General features: G+C 56.9%; 1 protein-coding gene across 2 annotated transcripts; it reads left to right on the top strand.

Annotated features, from left to right (window-relative positions):
- Positions 1–394: 394 nt before the first annotated feature.
- Positions 395–16,054, top strand: INSRR (insulin receptor related receptor). 2 transcript variants are annotated; one of them, XM_028163926.2, is made up of 22 exons: positions 395–805; positions 4,419–4,970; positions 6,526–6,829; positions 6,924–7,066; positions 7,376–7,424; positions 8,278–8,492; positions 8,775–8,901; positions 10,309–10,547; positions 10,761–10,928; positions 11,021–11,216; positions 11,405–11,446; positions 11,524–11,744; positions 11,984–12,120; positions 12,205–12,367; positions 12,615–12,720; positions 13,413–13,465; positions 13,649–13,878; positions 14,358–14,468; positions 14,600–14,759; positions 15,058–15,187; positions 15,320–15,454; positions 15,731–16,054. In XM_028163926.2, exons 1-22 carry the CDS (start codon positions 721–723, stop codon positions 15,972–15,974), a joined length of 3,810 nt encoding a protein of 1,269 aa, XP_028019727.1. In that variant the 5' UTR covers positions 395–720; the 3' UTR covers positions 15,975–16,054. The 2 variants fall into 2 exon arrangements, with proteins under 2 accessions (XP_028019727.1, XP_007171900.1); XM_007171838.2 differs by having other exon boundaries at positions 7,280–7,424.
- The last annotated feature ends 1,058 nt before the right edge of the window (positions 16,055–17,112 follow it).

The following is a 17,112-nucleotide window of genomic DNA, read 5'->3' as shown; positions in this document are numbered from 1 at the left end:
GACGCAGCGGGGCTGGGGGGAACTCTTCTTGGCCCACCATCCCCCTGTATTTTGGCCTTATTTCCCCAACAGACCTGTCCACCCCTGAGTTGTCAGGCTAAATATTTTGGCTTGGCGGGAGGGGCGGGGAGAACCGAGAGGTCCCAGCAAACCAATCCGTTCGGTCTGGGGCGGGGAGGCGGGAGCTGGGCGCGGCCCCTGCGTGCCACCCAGGGAGATACCGCGGCAGCGCGGCCAGCTGGCGCTGGGGAGCCGAGCGCGCCCGGAGGGATCCGGGGAGACTGTCCCCGGCGAGTCCCGCGCTCCCCGGGACCCCCCGCTCCTCTCCTCTGCCTGTTCCCCGGGCTTCTGCTCCGCCCTCAGGGTTGACCGGCCTCTTGCGCTGCCTTTTGCTCTGCACCCTGTGTGACTTTGTTTCCCTGGAAGCCTCTCTGAGTCTCTCCCCGTTGCTGTCTGCATCTCTGTCCTCATCTCTCTGTCTCTGTGTTCACGCTGAGTCTCTGGCTCCAGCAGCCTGTCACCGTCTGTGTCTCTGTGGCTCTCATTACTTTTTTTCTGTCTCTTGCCATCTCTGTGTGGGATTCTTTGTCACTCTGCCCCTTCCCTTCCCCTTCCCTCTGAAGCTTGCATCTCTGTGTCCCTTAGGGCCTGTCAGGTCCTTCTCCTCCCTGGAGCCATCTGGAGAAGAGCCAGGACTGGGCACAAGGCAGGACTAGGACAATGGCAGTGCCCAGTCTGTGGCCATGGGTAGCCTGCCTGCTTGTGATCCTCCTCTCCTTGGGATTTAGCCTGGACACTCGCGAGGGTGAGTCCCCAGCACTGTCTCCTGGAGCCCCATCTCCCTTCCAGCAGACTGGGAGGCCAAACACTGAGCTTCCAGCCAGAACACATCTATTTACTTACTTCGACATGAAGACTGGGGTTAGGTCTCAGAAGGACTTCCCACCAGGAGGAGCATTTAGTTCCCAGAGATGGGTGTTTTCCTCTCAGTTCCCTGGGAAATGAGAAGGACCCTGAAACAGGGATGAATAGATGTCCTCCATTCCTGCTTATGAAACAGTGATCCCAGTAAAGCCTGAATGAGAATCAAAATGAGGGGGTTAGTCTTAGAGGTCTTTTCTAGAGCCACTGAATGGGAAAGGGGCCAGGATGGGAAGGGGAGCTGAAAACCAGGCACCATTAAGTAACTGAACCCATTGTGCAGACAGAAAACTGAAGCTCAGAGAACTGAGAGATCAAGCGAGACTGGGGTCCTGAGCTCCTGCCTCCAGGTTCTGTCCCACGTCCCCCACTTTGAGGGCCCATCCGCTGGGGTAGGAGGCTTCTTTTAATTAGTCCCCAGGCTAAACACTTCCCATGTGTAGCGTTTTGGGGGTTGGGACCATGTAGACAAAGTGGCCCTCATGAGGGTGCTGGGGGCTTGGCAGGGGGAGGAAAAAGTGCTGAGAGTGGAATATTCAAAGGCGGAAGGATGAAGAGATGTCCCTTTCCCCACACCCACCATTCCCTTCCAGACTGAGGAAGCTCAGGAATCCAGTTCTCTGTGCCTGCCTGAGGGGGTCCCATGATGCCCTCAGACTGGGGACTTCCAGGGGCAGAGCAGGGTCTCCCTTTCCTGCAGAGACAGAGGGGTGATGTGAATGGGTTGGGACAGGGGGTCCCCTGAAGAGTGCTAGTCACAGAGGCATTGCCTGCAAGGCATAGCCCCACCCCCTGCACCCTTCCCCTCCTCCACCCCTCCCCTCCTCCTCTGCTGTGCCAGGACAGGGCATAGCAGATGCCAGCCAGGAGCATGGTTGTCAGGACAGGAGCACGGCCCTGGGGGCAGGGGGGCGGGGGAGGGCGGTGTTTGGTCAGGGGACCCAGATGTCCCGTTCCCAGTGCAGCTCTGCACACCACCATGTCCTGAGGGGAGGCAGGCAGGGGTTAACCTGTGTAGGTCGTAGATTTGTTTTTCCAAATGACTCCCATCAGGGGAGCCCTAGAAAGGCTGGGGCATGACGGGAAGTGGCATGTGGGCTCCTGAGAGAACCCCCCATCTGCCTGCAGAGCCTGATTGGCCTTTGCCTGGAGGGACTAGAAGTGTTTTCTCATTCTCCCTCTCTGTGTGTGTGCATGTGTGCCTGCATGTGCTCAGACACACACACACACACATACACACACACACACAGACACACAGTGTTGCTGGATAGAGCCAAGCACAGGGACCACTAATGACAACAGGGAGAAGGTGTGAAGTAAGCCCCAGGGGGCCAGCCTAGCCTGGCCACCCCCTTTTAACCATCAGGGGATGGGCCTGGGTATGTATGATGGGTGCATTGTTTCTTGAGGGCTGGGTAGGAAGGGAGGGAGTGGAGGCTGGAGAGGTTAGCAGGACTTGAATGGCAAGCTGAAGGATTCAGACCTGAATCTTCCTGAGTGGGGACCATGGAAGGTATCCTTGGGAGAAGTGAGTGCAGGGACCAGGTATCCAGCCCATTAGGAGAATGGTCCTACGTGCCTTGGGGAAAGAAAGAAAAGGGGGGCTGGGGCCCTGCGATCCAAAGAAGCCAGACACACCCAGGTCCCCGAGGGAGGAGTGGACTTGGGATCCAGATGTCCATCGATTCAACCCACAACCCCTGAGTGCCCAGTGGTTCCTGCCCTCAACTGGGCACCATGTGGGGATGCTGACTAACAAGGGTCCCACCCTCAGCAGCCTCCTTCCTTGGAGGGGGTGACAGACAGACAGAAAGCAATGTTGGGGCAATACCCCAGGTGTTCTGGTGTGGATGCTGGACTAAGTGCAGCTGAGCCTGAAGTGATTAACTCAGAGGGTCAGGGAAGGTGGGGGCTTGACCTGAGGCTTTCAGGACAAGAACTGAGGGTGTTGGCAGGCCAAGGAACTCTTCTGAGGCTGGAGGTATTAGCGGGGCCCAGTTTATCAACACCCTGGAATGTCAGGCTGAGGAATTTAAACTTGAACTTTTGGCAATGGGAGCCACGGAATGTCCCTTTGAGAGTAAACAGATGCAGGGACCAGGCATCTAGCTTTCTCAGGCCTGGGAGAGAAGTGGAGTGTCTGAAGCTCAGACTACTGCTTCCCAGTCACAGATTTCATTCATTCATTCCTTCATCAAATATTTATTGAGCACCAATTTCGTGCCAGGCACTATACCAGGCACCAAGGATACAGCAATGAATTACACAATGATCCCTGCTGTTCTGGAGCTTACAATAAACAAAATAAATAAGTAAATTGTATATCAGCCAGTGTTAAGCATTTGGAGAAAAATTAAGTAGGAAGGGGAGTGGGACTTCCCTGGTGGTGCAGTGGTTAAGAATCTGCCTGCCAATGCAGGGGACACGGGTTTGAGCCCTAGTCCGGGAGGATCCCACATGGCTCAGAGCAACTAAGCCCATGTGCCACAACTACTGAGCCTGTGCTCTAGAGCCCGCAAGCCACAACTACTGAGCCCACGTGGCACAACTACTGAAGTCCGCGTGCCTAGAGCCCGTGCTCCGCAACAAGAGAAGCCACCGCAATGAGAAGCCCACGCACCGCCAGAAGAGAAGCCCCCACTCACCACAACTAGAGAAAGCCCGCGCAGCAGCAAAGACCCAACGCAGCCAAAAATAAATAAATAAATAAATTTATTTATTAAAAAAAAAAAGTAGGAAGGGGAGTAGGGAGTGTTGCCATATTAAATAGGATGGTCAGAGAAGTCCTCATTGAGAAGGTGGCATCTGAGCAAAGACTTAAAAGAGGTGAGGGAGCCATTGAGAGGGAAGAGTGTTCTAGCCAGAGGGAACAGAAAGTGCAAAGACCCCAAGGCAGAAGCTTGGCTAGCTTGTTTGAGGAACAGCAACGTGGCCAGTGTGTCTGAAGAAGAGAGAGAAAGCGGGTGAAGTTGGAGAGTTGCAGGGGCCCTGTAGGCTGTGTTAAGGACTTTGGCTTTTCATCAGCGAGATGAAAGCCATTGGGGAGTCTTGAGCAGTGGAGGAAAGTGATCCAGCTTGTGCGTTGTGTTTCCACTCTGGCTATAGAGGGGAGGATAGAAGAAAGAGGGGACGGGGTGGAAGTGAGGAGACTATTTAGGAAGCTATTACTGTAAAGCCAGGAACAGATGATGGTGAAAGCAGTTCGGGTGGCTCTGGATATATTTTAAAGGTAGAGTCCACAGAGTACAGGGGTTAGAGAAGGAAAGGAATCATGGAGGCTTTAGCTTTGGAGTCTGACTGCAAGAAGGAAGTTGCAATCAACTGAGAAGGGGACGTGAGTTTGGGAGGGAAGGTCAGCAGCTCACTTTTGTCCATGTTGGCTCATCTGGTGGGGGTCCTCCAAGCTGCCAATGAGGCCTCTGAGGCCCAGGGAGGAGGTCACGCAAGGGGTGCTTGGCCCAAATGGTACTGAGGGCTACCTGCACTTGAACCCACAGTGTGCCCCAGCCTGGACATCCGCTCAGAGGTGGCAGAGCTGCGTCGGCTGGAAAACTGCAGCGTGGTGGAGGGCCACCTGCAGATCCTGCTCATGTTCACAGCCACCGGCGAGGACTTCCGTGGCCTCAGCTTCCCACGCCTCACTCAGGTCACCGACTACCTGCTGCTCTTCCGTGTCTATGGCCTGGAGAGCCTGCGTGACCTCTTCCCCAACCTAGCGGTCATCCGCGGTGCCCGCCTCTTCCTGGGCTACGCGCTGGTCATCTTCGAGATGCCGCACCTGCGGGACGTGGGGCTGCCAGCGCTGGGGGCCGTGCTGAGTGGGGCCGTGCGCGTGGAGAAGAACCAGGAGCTCTGCCACCTCTCCACCATTGACTGGGGCCTGCTGCAGCCTTCACCTGGCGCCAACCACATTGTGGGCAACAAGCTGGGCGAGGAGTGTGCCGACGTGTGCCCCGGCGTGCTGGGCGCCACTGGCGAGCCCTGTGCCAGGACCACCTTCAGCGGGCACACCGACTACAGGTGCTGGACCTCCAGCCACTGCCAGAGAGGTGGGCACTGGCACAGAACACGACTAGGGGGCACAGAGGGGGCAGGGTCAAATGGGGCTGGCTGGCCGTAAGATGGTATGGGTAAGTACTTTGCTGACACTATTTATTTTAATCCTCACTCATCCTATGAGGGAGGTGCTGTTGCTATTCCAGTTTTGCAGATGAGGAAACTGAGGCTCAGAAAAGTTAAACAACTGATGTAGCATAAGGCAGTCAAGGGGTGGGCACAAGACAGCATCAGGTAGTTATGGAGAGACAGTAAATAAGTTGGAAGGGTGGCATGAATGGGTACAAGGCAGCTGCACAAGAAGCAGTATGGGGCAGTGGACAAGAGTGAAGCTGACTGGCCTGTGTTTGAATCTCAGCTCTACTACTTACCAGCTATGTTTATTTAGCTTATCTGTGCCTCAGTTTCCTCATCTGTAAAACGATCAGAGCATTGTGATGAAGAATGAGCTATTCTGTAAAACATTAGAGCAGTGCCTGGGCCATGTTAGCAGTTCTATGCTTCTGATAAAAATGGCCACAGCACAGGCCGGCAGTATCGAAATGGGAAGGTTGGGAGCTGGGTGGAAGGAGAAAGGAGGAGGTGACAGATGAATGACAGGGCAGGTGAGGACAAATTATGTGAAGTGGGATCTTCTTTAGGAGGTAAGGTGCATAGAGGGGAAACAGAAGGAAAGAGTGGAGAAAAGGAGGAGTGGAATAAGGAGGGGATGGTTGGAGGAGGAAGTGAAAGTTATAGGGGAGGGAAAGAAGACCTTCAGAGACTGGGAGCAGATCTGGGGTCCCCAAGCTGGGGCTCTTTCCACACAGCTCCTGGAGGTCAGCTCCCCTCACCCCAATGCCTCAGCATGAGGGCAGAAGAGTAACCAGATCCCTGCTGTATCCACTGGGCCCCACCTCCCCAATATCTCCCTGTTGGCTGTAAACACAGCTGCTGCATGTCCTTCTCGTGTATAGTGTCAACACGCCCTGGCTGACCCTTGCCACACGCATCGCTCCCACAGACATCCAGCTGCCGCTGTGCAGAGTAGCCAGGCCATTGGCACCCAGCCCCAAACCCATCCACATCTGCTTGGGGCCACCTCCCACCCAGGGCAGAGCGCTGAAGAGGGAGGAAGTATGGGGAGGGGCATGGGTCAAATGACCGGGGATGGTCCTTCCTTCTACACACTCCCAGGCCCACCTTGCCCTGGGCCTCACTCCTCAGGAGAAGCTGACTTGTTCACCTTGGCCCCATGCCCAGCAATGATCTGGGCACTAGGCCTAGACAGGACAGCAGGCTGGGGAGCAGCAGCCCTTATAGACAAGGTCACTGCTTGGTCCTGAGTTCTGACACCCCTGACTAGGCACTGTGGGAGGTGAGGAGTCACAGAGAGGGGCCACGGCCCCTATCTTCAAGAGCTCCTGTCTGCGGAAAGCAGAGCGGGCAACCAGTGTCATCTGAGCTGGAGGGATTTGGGTGCAGACTAAGAGTGTTAGCCCAGGAGGAGGGGCTGGGGCCAGGACCAAGGAGGCGTGGGTAAGGTCTAATGCAGCACTCTGCCCGCAGTGTGCCCCTGTCCCCGTGGGCTGGCCTGCACAGTTAGGGGTGAGTGCTGCCACACTGAATGCCTGGGAGGCTGCAGCCGGCCAGAAGACCCCCATGCCTGTGTCGCCTGCCGCCACCTCTACTTCCAGGGTGCCTGCCACAGGGCGTGCCCTCCAGGCACCTACCAGCATGAGTCCTGGCGCTGCGTCACGGCCGAGCACTGTGCCAGCCTGCGCTCTGTGCCTGGCCGCGCCTCCACCTTCGGCATCCACCAGGGTAGTTGCCTGGCCCAATGCCCTCCAGGCTTCACCCGTAATGACAGCAGGTGAGTGTCGGGTGGGTGGGGGGCACCCTTGGAGCAGTGAGGAGGCCCACACTGGTCCAGGGCTCATGCCACGTCCTCTGCTTGCCCCTACTAGCATATTCTGCCACAAATGCGAGGGGCTATGCCCCAAAGAGTGCAAAGTGGGCACCAAGACCATCGACTCTGTTCAGGCAGCACAGGATCTGGTGGGCTGCACCCACGTGGAAGGGAGCCTCATCCTCAATCTTCGTCAAGGCTGTTAGTGCCTTCCTCAGGGCCATACCTCTCCCCCTGGCCACACCCTTCCTCCTGGCCACACCCCTTACAATGATCCAGCTAAAGCACCACTTTCCACCATCCTGGGTCCCAGCCCTGAGGGCCCCCTTCCCTTGGCCCCCGTTCAGCTCCCCCCTCCCAATGGAACCATCACTTTCCTTGCCCCTGCTCCACCCCTGTCTTCCCCATTCCCAGATAACCTGGAGCTGGAGCTGCAGCACAGCCTGGGACTGGTAGAGACCATCACTGGCTTCCTCAAAATCAAGCACTCCTTTGCCCTCGTGTCCCTAGGCTTTTTCAAGAACCTCAAACTAATCCGGGGGGACACCATGGTGGATGGGTAAGGGGTCAGAAATAGTTCCCTCTCTCTCATCTCCTCCCCAACACTCCCAAAATTGTGGTGAAGAGTATGGGAAACAGCTCTGCTACTTACTAGCTGTGTGACTCTGGGTAGGTTACTTAACTTCTCTGGTCCTCAACTTTCTCATCTGTGAAATGGGGTTAATATAACTACTTATTTCTTAGGGCTGTTGTGAATATTACTTAAGTTGTTATGTATAAAGCACTTAAAACAGACCCTGAAACAAAGTATATATTACTACATAAAATTATAGTTACATATAACTCGATATGTATTGGCTATAATTGTTATCATCTGATCCTCTTAGCTGCAGAGCAAGACTGCCTGGGTTTGAAACCCATTCCTACCTTTACCAGTCAAGGCCTACCCTTAATGTAGCCAGGATTTTTCAAAATAATGTTTTAAATTACCATCCAGCCAAGTGGTTTCTCATGTACCCCCACGGGTGCCCCCGCTCCAGCTGGAGAGGCATAGCCCCAGGCTGAGTCCCACTCCTCCCTGTGTCCCCAAAGCCAGGACAGAACCTGGCACATAGCAGGTGCTCAGTTAATGCGAGATGAGGGAAGGAGGGAGGCAGAAAAACGGTTGACCCCATTTCACTGATGAGGAAAACACAGAGTGTGGGTGACTTGCCGGACCTCACATTTCTGGTCAGTGGCACCGAGTGGGTGTGTACAAATGCCCCACATGTACTGGTGTGGGTGGGCTGCTGTGTGCCGCTCCTTCCCTGTGCCCCCAGTGCAGCCCCTTCGGGAAGAACCCGTAAGACACCCCCTTCCTCACCCCTTGCCCCCACCGGCCGTGCAGAGCAAGGTTCCCTGGCCTCCCCCAGGAACTACACTCTGTATGTGCTGGACAACCAGAACCTGCAGCAGCTGGGCTCCTGGGTGGCTGCAGGGCTCACCATTCCCGTGGGCAAGATATACTTCGCCTTCAACCCACGCCTCTGCCTGGAACACATCTACCGCTTGGAGGAGGTGACTGGCACGAAGGGACGGCAAAACAAGGCAGAGATCAACCCCCGCACCAACGGAGACCGAGCTGCCTGTGAGGCCCAATACCCCAACCCCTGGCACCCTGGCAGTGAGAGATGTGACCCCAAGGAACACCCAGACGCGCGCACACGCTGACCTTCACACACGCTGAAATACACCAGACACGCTCCCGGGTGGAAGGGGACGCTTGAAGGGGTCAATGTGATAAGTTCTCTTCAGAGGCCACGTTGGGGGTGGGATGCTGCGGCGTCAGGGTGGGGGGTTGGGAGTAGGCGGCTCAAGCAGGTGCTCTCAACACGGTCAAGAGCAAGTGTTCGCCCTTCACCCCGAGCAGGCCAGACTCGCACCCTGCGCTTCGTGTCCAACGTGACGGAGGCCGACCGTATCTTGCTGCGCTGGGAGCGCTTCGAGCCTCTGGAGGCTCGCGACCTACTCAGCTTCATCGTGTACTACAAGGAGTCGTGAGTGGCGGGGGCGGGGCCAGAGCGGGTGGGGCCAGAGCGGGGGCGGGGCCAGAGCGGGCCGGGGTCAGAGCCCGACCAGGTCAATTTGTTCACGACCGCAGGCAGGTGAGGGCAGAGCCCCGGGGGGCTGTGGAGAGCCAGCAAGCCAGGACCCCAGAGTCGCACTCCCTCGTAGGGCCCACGTCTGGCTCTCTCCTCTCACCTTCTTCATCCCTTCGTGCCTCAGTTTCACCTTAACCAGTGATGAGGAGAGGACAATCAGGATTTCTGAAAGCCCAGGAGAGGCGCCCTGCTGGGAAGGCCTGGATAATTAAACTTCAATTCACTATACTAATGTTTCGTACTGACCACATGCTCCTGCCCCAGCAGCGGTTTGGGAAGTACCCACTAATTTGGCCAGTTTTATGCATATCTTTGCCAGCATTTCATTAAAGCCTGAGGAAGGGAGGGAGCAGGGACAACCAAGGACCAGCTGCTCTTTTCTTTGGAGAGAATGTACTGACCATAGCAGGATGGATAGTGGTTAGACCACAGGAAGAACTTCTCCAAAAGCATGGCTAGGGATCAAAAATAGAATTCCTTAGAGAAGAGAGATGGATTTGGGAAGGCAAGCTGGGAGGGCAGGAGTGAGGAGTACTAGCCCTCTGTGGTAGATAGAAGATGGGAGCCACCTGGTTTGGAATCATTTCCTGTGAATTTAAATGGAGAGATCTTAGTTGCCCACTAGCACAGGGCCTGGCCTGGGAGGAAGGGAGAAATACTAATGGTGGGAGGCCTGCTCACAGGGCCAAGACTCTCCTAGGCCTCAGTGGAAGATGAAGGACTCTAGCACGAGGAGCTGGAGAGTTTGTTAAATACAGATTCCTGGGCCCCGCTCCCACAGATTCTGATTCCGTTAGTCCTGGACAGGGACCATAAATCTGCATGTCTAACAAGCTTCAGCATTCAGGTAATGCTGAATCTTCTGGGCCATGGACCACACGTTAAGGAGTGCTAACATGGACTGCAATGTAAAGCCCCGGCCTCCCACCCCTACCCACCGGTTGTAGAGCTCACATTCTGCAGGACTATACACAGCTGCCTTTGGACTCAAAGGGCAGAGAATCTTCGAGGTCTTTCAGGAAACTCCCCTAGCATCTGCCTTGCAGTGTGGCTATGGCTGTGCTTCCTTAGAGATATACTGGGGATCCTGGCTCAATTCCAGCTCTGAGCAGACCCACTCAGTGAGTGTGTCATGCCCACAAGGCACCTGCCCCAAAGGGCAGACCCACACCTGCTTCTGAATGCCCTCATACTGGAAGAAGCATGACAATGACAGTCTTGGAGTGATTCAGAGAGGAGGGGGATGCTAGAAACTGGGGTTGGGGCTGAGCTGCCCCTCATCTCTAGGGATGGGGTGTTCAGCCCATTCCAGAATGCCACAGAGCATGTAGGTCCAGATGCCTGTGGGGCCCAGAGCTGGAACCTACTGGATGTGGAACTGCCCCTAAGCCGCACCCAGGAGCCAGGTGTGACCCTAACCCCGCTCAAGCCCTGGACACAGTACGCAGTGTTTGTGCGGGCCATCACGCTGACCACTGCAGAGGACAGCCCGCACCAAGGAGCCCAAAGCCCCATCATCTACCTCCGAACCTTACCTGCAGGTAGGCTGAAGCCTTTGAAGGGGGTTGGGAGCTAAATGCCTGGGTCCTAGTGAGAATGGGGCAACCCAAGCACCAGAAATAGAGAAGCTGGGTCACTGAACATCGGGCCTATAGAGGCTGGGAGGCCGGACCTCAGAGAGAGGGGCCCTTAACCAGACAGTATTTGAAAGGGGGATCTGCAGCCCCTCAGTTGTACCCTACTCACACCCCCAGCACCCACAGTGCCCCAGGACGTCATCTCCACGTCCAACTCCTCCTCCCACCTGCTGGTGCGCTGGAAGCCACCGACCCAGCGCAACGGAAACATCACCTACTACCTGGTGCTGTGGCAACGCCTGGCAGAGGACAGCGACCTCTACCTCAATGACTACTGCCACCGCGGTGCGCAGGGAGGAGGCGCGGACCGGCGGGGTTGGGGTGTCGGGCCGCGGGCGCTGCTAGTCTAACTCTTTCCTTCGCCGCCGCCGCACCAGGCTTGCGGCTGCCCACCAGCAACAACGACCCCCGCTTCGACCGCGAAGACGGGGAACTCGAGGCCGACAGGGAGCCTGGCTGCTGCCCTTGCCAGCACCCACCTCCTGGGCAGGTCCTGCCACCGCTGGAGGCGCAGGAGGCCTCCTTCCAGAAGAAGTTTGAAAACTTTCTACACAATGCCATCACCATCCCCAAGTGCGTCTCGGCACGAGAGAGCCGGGAGGCCAGGGTGCTGACGAGCGGGGTCTGCGGGCCGGGGAGCGGGGGGGCGGGGCCTGGGTTGTGGGTGGGTTTGGGAGGCGGTCCGCCGTTGCAGAGGGCACTGGGGCGCCTTCCAGGCGGGCCTGACAGGGCCCACCTCCCCGATCCCCCGGTCTCCCCAGATCCCCTTGGAAGGTGACGTCCATCAATAAGAGCCCTCAAAGGTGAGCGGGGGCGGAGCAGGGGCCGAGAGGCGTGGCTCCCGGGACCGGGACCTGGCTCTGACTTGCGCCCTCCCTAGGGACTCAGGGAGGCACCGCCGGGCAGCCGGGGCCCTCCGGCTTGGGGGGAACAGCTCGGATTTCGAGATCCAGGAGGACAAAGTGCCCCGGGAGCGAGCGGTGCTGAGGGGCCTGCGCCACTTCACAGAGTACCGGATCGACATTCATGCCTGCAACCACGCGGCGCACACTGTGGGCTGCAGCGCTGCCACCTTCGTCTTTGCGCGTACCATGCCCCACAGTAGGTGACCCACCCCCAGCTCTACCCCGCCCACACGCCGACCCCAAGGACCCCATCCAATTAGTGCTCCAACTAGCCAGTTTGACCTCCCGCCAACCTCAGGGCCGCAGTTTGCTCACCCTTCCCAGTCCCCATAATCCCAGCGTTTCCTCAAACCTCCCAGTTTAGAGCCCTTGGGTTTGAACATGAAGGTGAGAGGAAATACTTGTGGCCGGGCTGCCTGATGCCCTGTCCCGCAGGAGAGGCTGATGGCATCCCAGGGAAGGTGGCCTGGGAGGCAGCCAGCAAAAGCAGTGTTCTCCTACGCTGGCTTGAGCCACCGGACCCCAACGGACTCATTCTCAAGTACGAAATCAAGTACCGCCGCTTGGGAGAGGTAGGTACCCCAGGAGACACCCTAACCTAGCCCCAATTTGTGCCTGCATCCTCTTCCCAGCCAGCTATTCTGTGTTGCCCTCAGGAGGCCACGGTGCTGTGTGTGTCCCGCCTGCGATATGCCAAGTTTGGGGGCGTCCACCTGGCCCTGCTGCCCCCTGGAAACTACTCTGCCAGAGTTCGGGCAACCTCACTGGCTGGCAACGGCTCCTGGACAGACGGTGTCGCTTTCTACATCCCTGGCCCAGGTATGCAGAGCCTCTGTCCCAGACCTGTACTCCCAAACAGCCCCACCTGGGTCCCCAGACACATCTCCCATTGTGGAAACCACAGGCCCCTCCACCCCATCCCTCCTCCATCCTCACCTCCCATTGTGGAAAGAGAAGTGTCTTCTATCCTCTGACTTCTCCATCTTTTTTTATTATTATTGTTTTTTTCTTTTTTTTCTGACTTCTCCATCTTTGACCCAACCCTCTGCTGCCTTCTGGCCACCAGAGGAGGAAGACTCCGGGGGGCTGCACGTCCTTCTCACTGTCACCCCCGTGGGGCTCATGCTGCTCATCATTCTTGCTGCCCTCGGTTTCTTCTACAGCAGGAAGAGGTGATGACAAGTCCCATTGGTTCCCAGCCCCCTTCTTCCCTGAGCCCTCATCATAAGGTCAGTGCAATCAGAGGGTAGTAGATGAGACAGCAGAAAGGAATTCTTTAGAAGCAGTAACTCTTCCCCTGGGGGGCGGCATGGAGGAAAGAGACATACCTTTCAGTTAGGGGGACCAACTTGTCCACGTTTGACTGGGACTTTCCTGATTTTGGTAGTGAAAGTCCCAAATCCTGGGAAACCCCTCAGTCTGGGCATACTGGGTCTGTTGGTCACCAAACTCTTAGCCTGAGAACTAATGAAACTGGTCCTATCATAGCAGGGGGAGAAGCAGGAGACCTCAGGATGTGTCCTGGGATCCTGGGATTCTTGATGTCAGATCCCCCTAGGGCTGGATGTGAGAGGGAACTGAGGGCAGGACTTTGATTAACTGGGTTCTGAGGACTAGCTGAGCAGACAGCAGCTTCTCTACTTCTGTCCTCCCTTTTCCCAGCCTGTCAGATCCCAGATCCCAGGACTAGGACCAAGACTAGCTTGGAAAGTGCTTGGTGTTCCCCAGGGGTCACCCTGATCAGAGCTAGGGGTATGATCAGTAACTTCCTTCCTCCTTGTAATGTCCCTCTTCCTTGTCCTCTGACACTGCTTCTTCCTTCCCGAGGACCCTTCCAGCCTGACCCTCTCACCTCCCATTGCAGAAGCAGCACGCTGTATACCTCTGTGAATCCGGAGTACTTCAGTGCCTCTCATAGTAGGTTTGGGGGTGGCTGGACGGGTGGTGTGGGAAAGGGAGACAGGAGGGGAGAAGAGGCAGACTTCCAGACCATCTTGGAGAAGGCAACCTTGGGACCCGAGCCCTTCAGAAGAGAAGAGAAGTGGGTGGAGGTGTGGCAGGGAGCAGTACCCTTGCCTTGTGACTCCCACTTCCTCTCAGTGTACATCCCTGATGAGTGGGAGGTGCCTCGGGAGCAGATCTCCATAATCCGGGAACTGGGCCAGGGCTCTTTTGGGATGGTATACGAGGGGCTGGCACAAGGACTTGAGGTTGGAGAGGAGCTCACGCCCGTGGCCCTGAAGACGGTGAATGAGCTGGCCAGCCCACGAGAACGCATTGAGTTCCTCAAGGAAGCCTCCGTCATGAAGGCATTCAAGTGTCACCATGTGGTAAGGGAGGGTCAAGGGCATTGTCAGCGTCAAAATTAGGGTGAAGTTCATGTGGTAAGAGGGAAAAGATCAGAGATGATTTCAGGGCACCATCAAGTTCAGGGTTGGGCCTGTGGTTAGGATCCTAATTGGGGTAAAGCTCATGGCTGGGGTTAGAGTCAAAACAGGGTCATCATAGGGCCATGGTAGGATCATGGCTAGGGCTGGAATCAGTCATGGTGGAAGTCAATACTGAGTGTTCACATCATTATTAGGATCACGGTCAGAGTTGATTCAATCATGAAGATTGGGATGATAGTCAGATCGATTAAGGTCATGGGTTAGCGACAGGGTCATTGTTAGGTCAAGATTAGGGTTATGGTCATGGTTGGGGTTAGGAGGGTTGGTGTCTGGGTCAGTTGTGACAGCAGAACAAGGTTTTGGCCAGGGAGATCAAGGGAGCTGGGTAGACCTACAACCAGGCTCTTTGTCCATCCCAGGTACGTCTCCTGGGTGTGGTGTCTCAGGGCCAGCCAACTCTGGTCATCATGGAGTTAATGACCCGAGGGGACCTCAAGAGCCATCTTCGATCTTTGCGGCCTGAGGCAGAGGTAGGGACCAGGAAGATCCTGGGTGAGGGGCTGGTGAGTTAGAGAGGACTTGGGCACAGTTGTAGGGGTAATCATTTGGCAGGAGTCCAGCCTCAAGTTCCTACTTCACTAGCCCCCTCTCTTGGCTCTAGAACAACCCTGGGCTCCCTCGGCCAGCACTGGGAGATATGATCCAGATGGCTGGTGAGATCGCGGATGGCATGGCCTACCTCGCTGCCAACAAGTTTGTGCACCGAGACCTGGCGGCCCGAAACTGCATGGTGTCCCAGGACTTCACCGTCAAGATCGGGGGTACAGAGGGGGCCAGGCGGGCGGGACAGCCTGGATAGAGTGACTCCCCCTAAGCGAGGCTTGAGGAGACCCAGGCCTGTCCCACAGCTCTGTCCCTGATAGCCCCCAACCCTGGATCTCAGTCTCCTCATCCAAGGGCAGCGGGATTTGGATGGGATGATCTCTGAGGTCCTTTGAGCCCTCACATTCCAGGATTCTTGGAGACTATGGAGGTGGAGAGGGTTGGGAGAGGTATTCCTGGGGCAGGAGCTGGTGAATGGCTCTGCTGCCCCACACCCTGTCTACCCTCACTTTCCAGACTTCGGGATGACTCGAGATGTGTATGAGACAGACTATTACCGCAAGGGCGGGAAGGGGCTGCTGCCTGTGCGCTGGATGGCCCCTGAGTCCCTCAAAGACGGAATCTTCACCACCCACTCGGATGTCTGGTGGGGCCTGGCTGGAGCAGAGGGCTCAGGGGGTGTGGAGGCAGGGCCTTGGGAGAGGCCTGGGTGCACTCCTTAGGGTGCGCTGAGCTGCATTAAGGGTGCTGGGCTCAGGCCCTCCTCCGCGTCCTCCAGGTCCTTTGGCGTGGTGCTCTGGGAGATTGTGACCCTGGCTGAACAACCCTACCAGGGCCTGTCCAATGAGCAGGTGCTCAAGTTCGTCATGGATGGCGGGGTCCTAGAGGAGCTGGAGAGCTGTCCCGTTCAGCTGTGAGTCACCCCAGTCTGCCCCTGCCTCGTCCCTGCCCTGCCTACACCTGTCCCACCCCCGTGAGTCTGGCCCACCTCCTCTGATGCTTTTACTTGCACTGATCCCCAGCTCTGAGCCCTCCAACTCAAAATGCCCACTACAACCCCCATTTACTCCCCTGTGACCCTCGCAGACATAATCCCCCATGATCCCCCCTACAATCACACTGATTGACCCTCTCAGTGCAGGAGGCAGGACGTGTGCACCCCTCTGACACTGCCCCCCACCTCCACCAGGCAGGAGCTGATGCACCGCTGCTGGCAGCAGAACCCGCGCCTGCGCCCAACTTTTACCCACATCCTGGACAGCATACAGGAAGAGCTGCGGCCCTCCTTCCGCCTCCTTTCCTTCTATTACAGCCCAGAGTGCCGGGGGGCCCGGGCTTCCCTGCTGCCCACAGATGCAGAGCCCGACTCCCCGCCAACCCCTAAAGGGGCTTCCTCAGACTTCAGCCCCCAAAATGGGGGTCCAGGGCACTGAGGGGCACCCCATTCCCTGGCTAGTTGGCCTCCCATGGGCAGAGAGGAAGGGACCTGACCTTTGCAGCCATGAGATGCTGAGACAGGGCAGGGGGTGGCCGAGGGGGGCACAGAGAGCAGGAGCAGGACAGATTGGGGGTGACGGGGAGAGCAGAGCAGAGTCATGGCAGGAAAGATTTTCTCAGGAATCTGATCCTCCATGAGAAAGTAATCAAGGCCACAACAGAAGTGGAGGTTAGACCGTGGACAAGACATCCTGCCCTCTGAGTGAGAGAGCCTACTCAGACTAGGAAGAGAGGCCTGCCCGCCCCAGAGGCAGGGTCTGGGGAACCCCACCCTCGGCTTCGGAGCTCCTGTGGGCATCTGGGGCCATCAGCACGTTTGAAACCAGATGAGCAGCCAGAATCGGGCCTGGAACCCTCTCGGTCTGTGTTTGGGATGCTGGGTTTGGGCGTCCACGTGACTGCTCCTCTCACCTCCTCCCCTCTGCCCCGTACCGCAGGGGTTGTGGGGAGAACCCAGGGACCCGGGTGAGTGGGTTCCCAGCCTGGCCTGGAGGCCTGCCCTCACCCCTTCCTCTCCTTTGCCATACCCAAAGACCCCAAGCTTGCTGCTCCCCCTTCCTCTTCTCCAGGGCATTCCCTTGGTGCCGATTCACCCCTTCTCCCAGTCCTTTCCCCCTCAATCCCCCTCCTACCCTTGGATTATTAAGGCTTTAATAGCCTTGCTTCCTCCCTGCCCTCACTTCTGCCCCCCACCCCTGCCTCTCATGGGAAGACTGGAGAAGGCACAATAAAGGCCGAGGTCTGTTTATACCCTGGTCCCGGGCAGCCCATTATCTCTCCATCTATATGGTGTTAACACTGGATGAACTTCCTCCCTCCCTCCTTGGGGACTTGAGGTGGTGACCCTGAGGCAGTGATATAGGATAAATACACTGCTGTCAAACACCACCTCCATGAGGACCTGAGCAGCCAGGGTTGCCATGGCAGTGAAGCAGGACCATCCTGCTATTATCTGCAGCTCAGGTGGCCAGAAGTGGTTGAGCCCGGCAGGGGAACCTTTGTATCTGGCCTCCCAGCCTCACCAACCCGTCCCCCACACCTCATCCCTCCCTATTTCCACTGGGCAGACATTTC

Source organism: Balaenoptera acutorostrata, chromosome 1 (genome assembly GCF_949987535.1).
Source record: "Balaenoptera acutorostrata chromosome 1, mBalAcu1.1, whole genome shotgun sequence".
Classification (NCBI taxonomy): domain Eukaryota; kingdom Metazoa; phylum Chordata; class Mammalia; order Artiodactyla; family Balaenopteridae; genus Balaenoptera; species Balaenoptera acutorostrata.
Note: the sequence above shows the minus strand (reverse complement) of the source record. Positions and strands in the feature narration are given on the sequence as shown.

Coding starts and splice junctions, on each gene's coding strand:
- INSRR (XM_007171838.2), top strand. CDS start 721: ATGGCAGTGCCCAGTCTGTGGCCATGGGTAGCCTGCCTGCTTGTGATC. Junction 13,466..13,648: donor GTACTTCAGTGCCTCTCATA/GTAGGTTTGGGG, acceptor ACTTCCTCTCAG/TGTACATCCCTGATGAGTGG. Junction 14,760..15,057: donor CTTCACCGTCAAGATCGGGG/GTACAGAGGGGG, acceptor CTCACTTTCCAG/ACTTCGGGATGACTCGAGAT.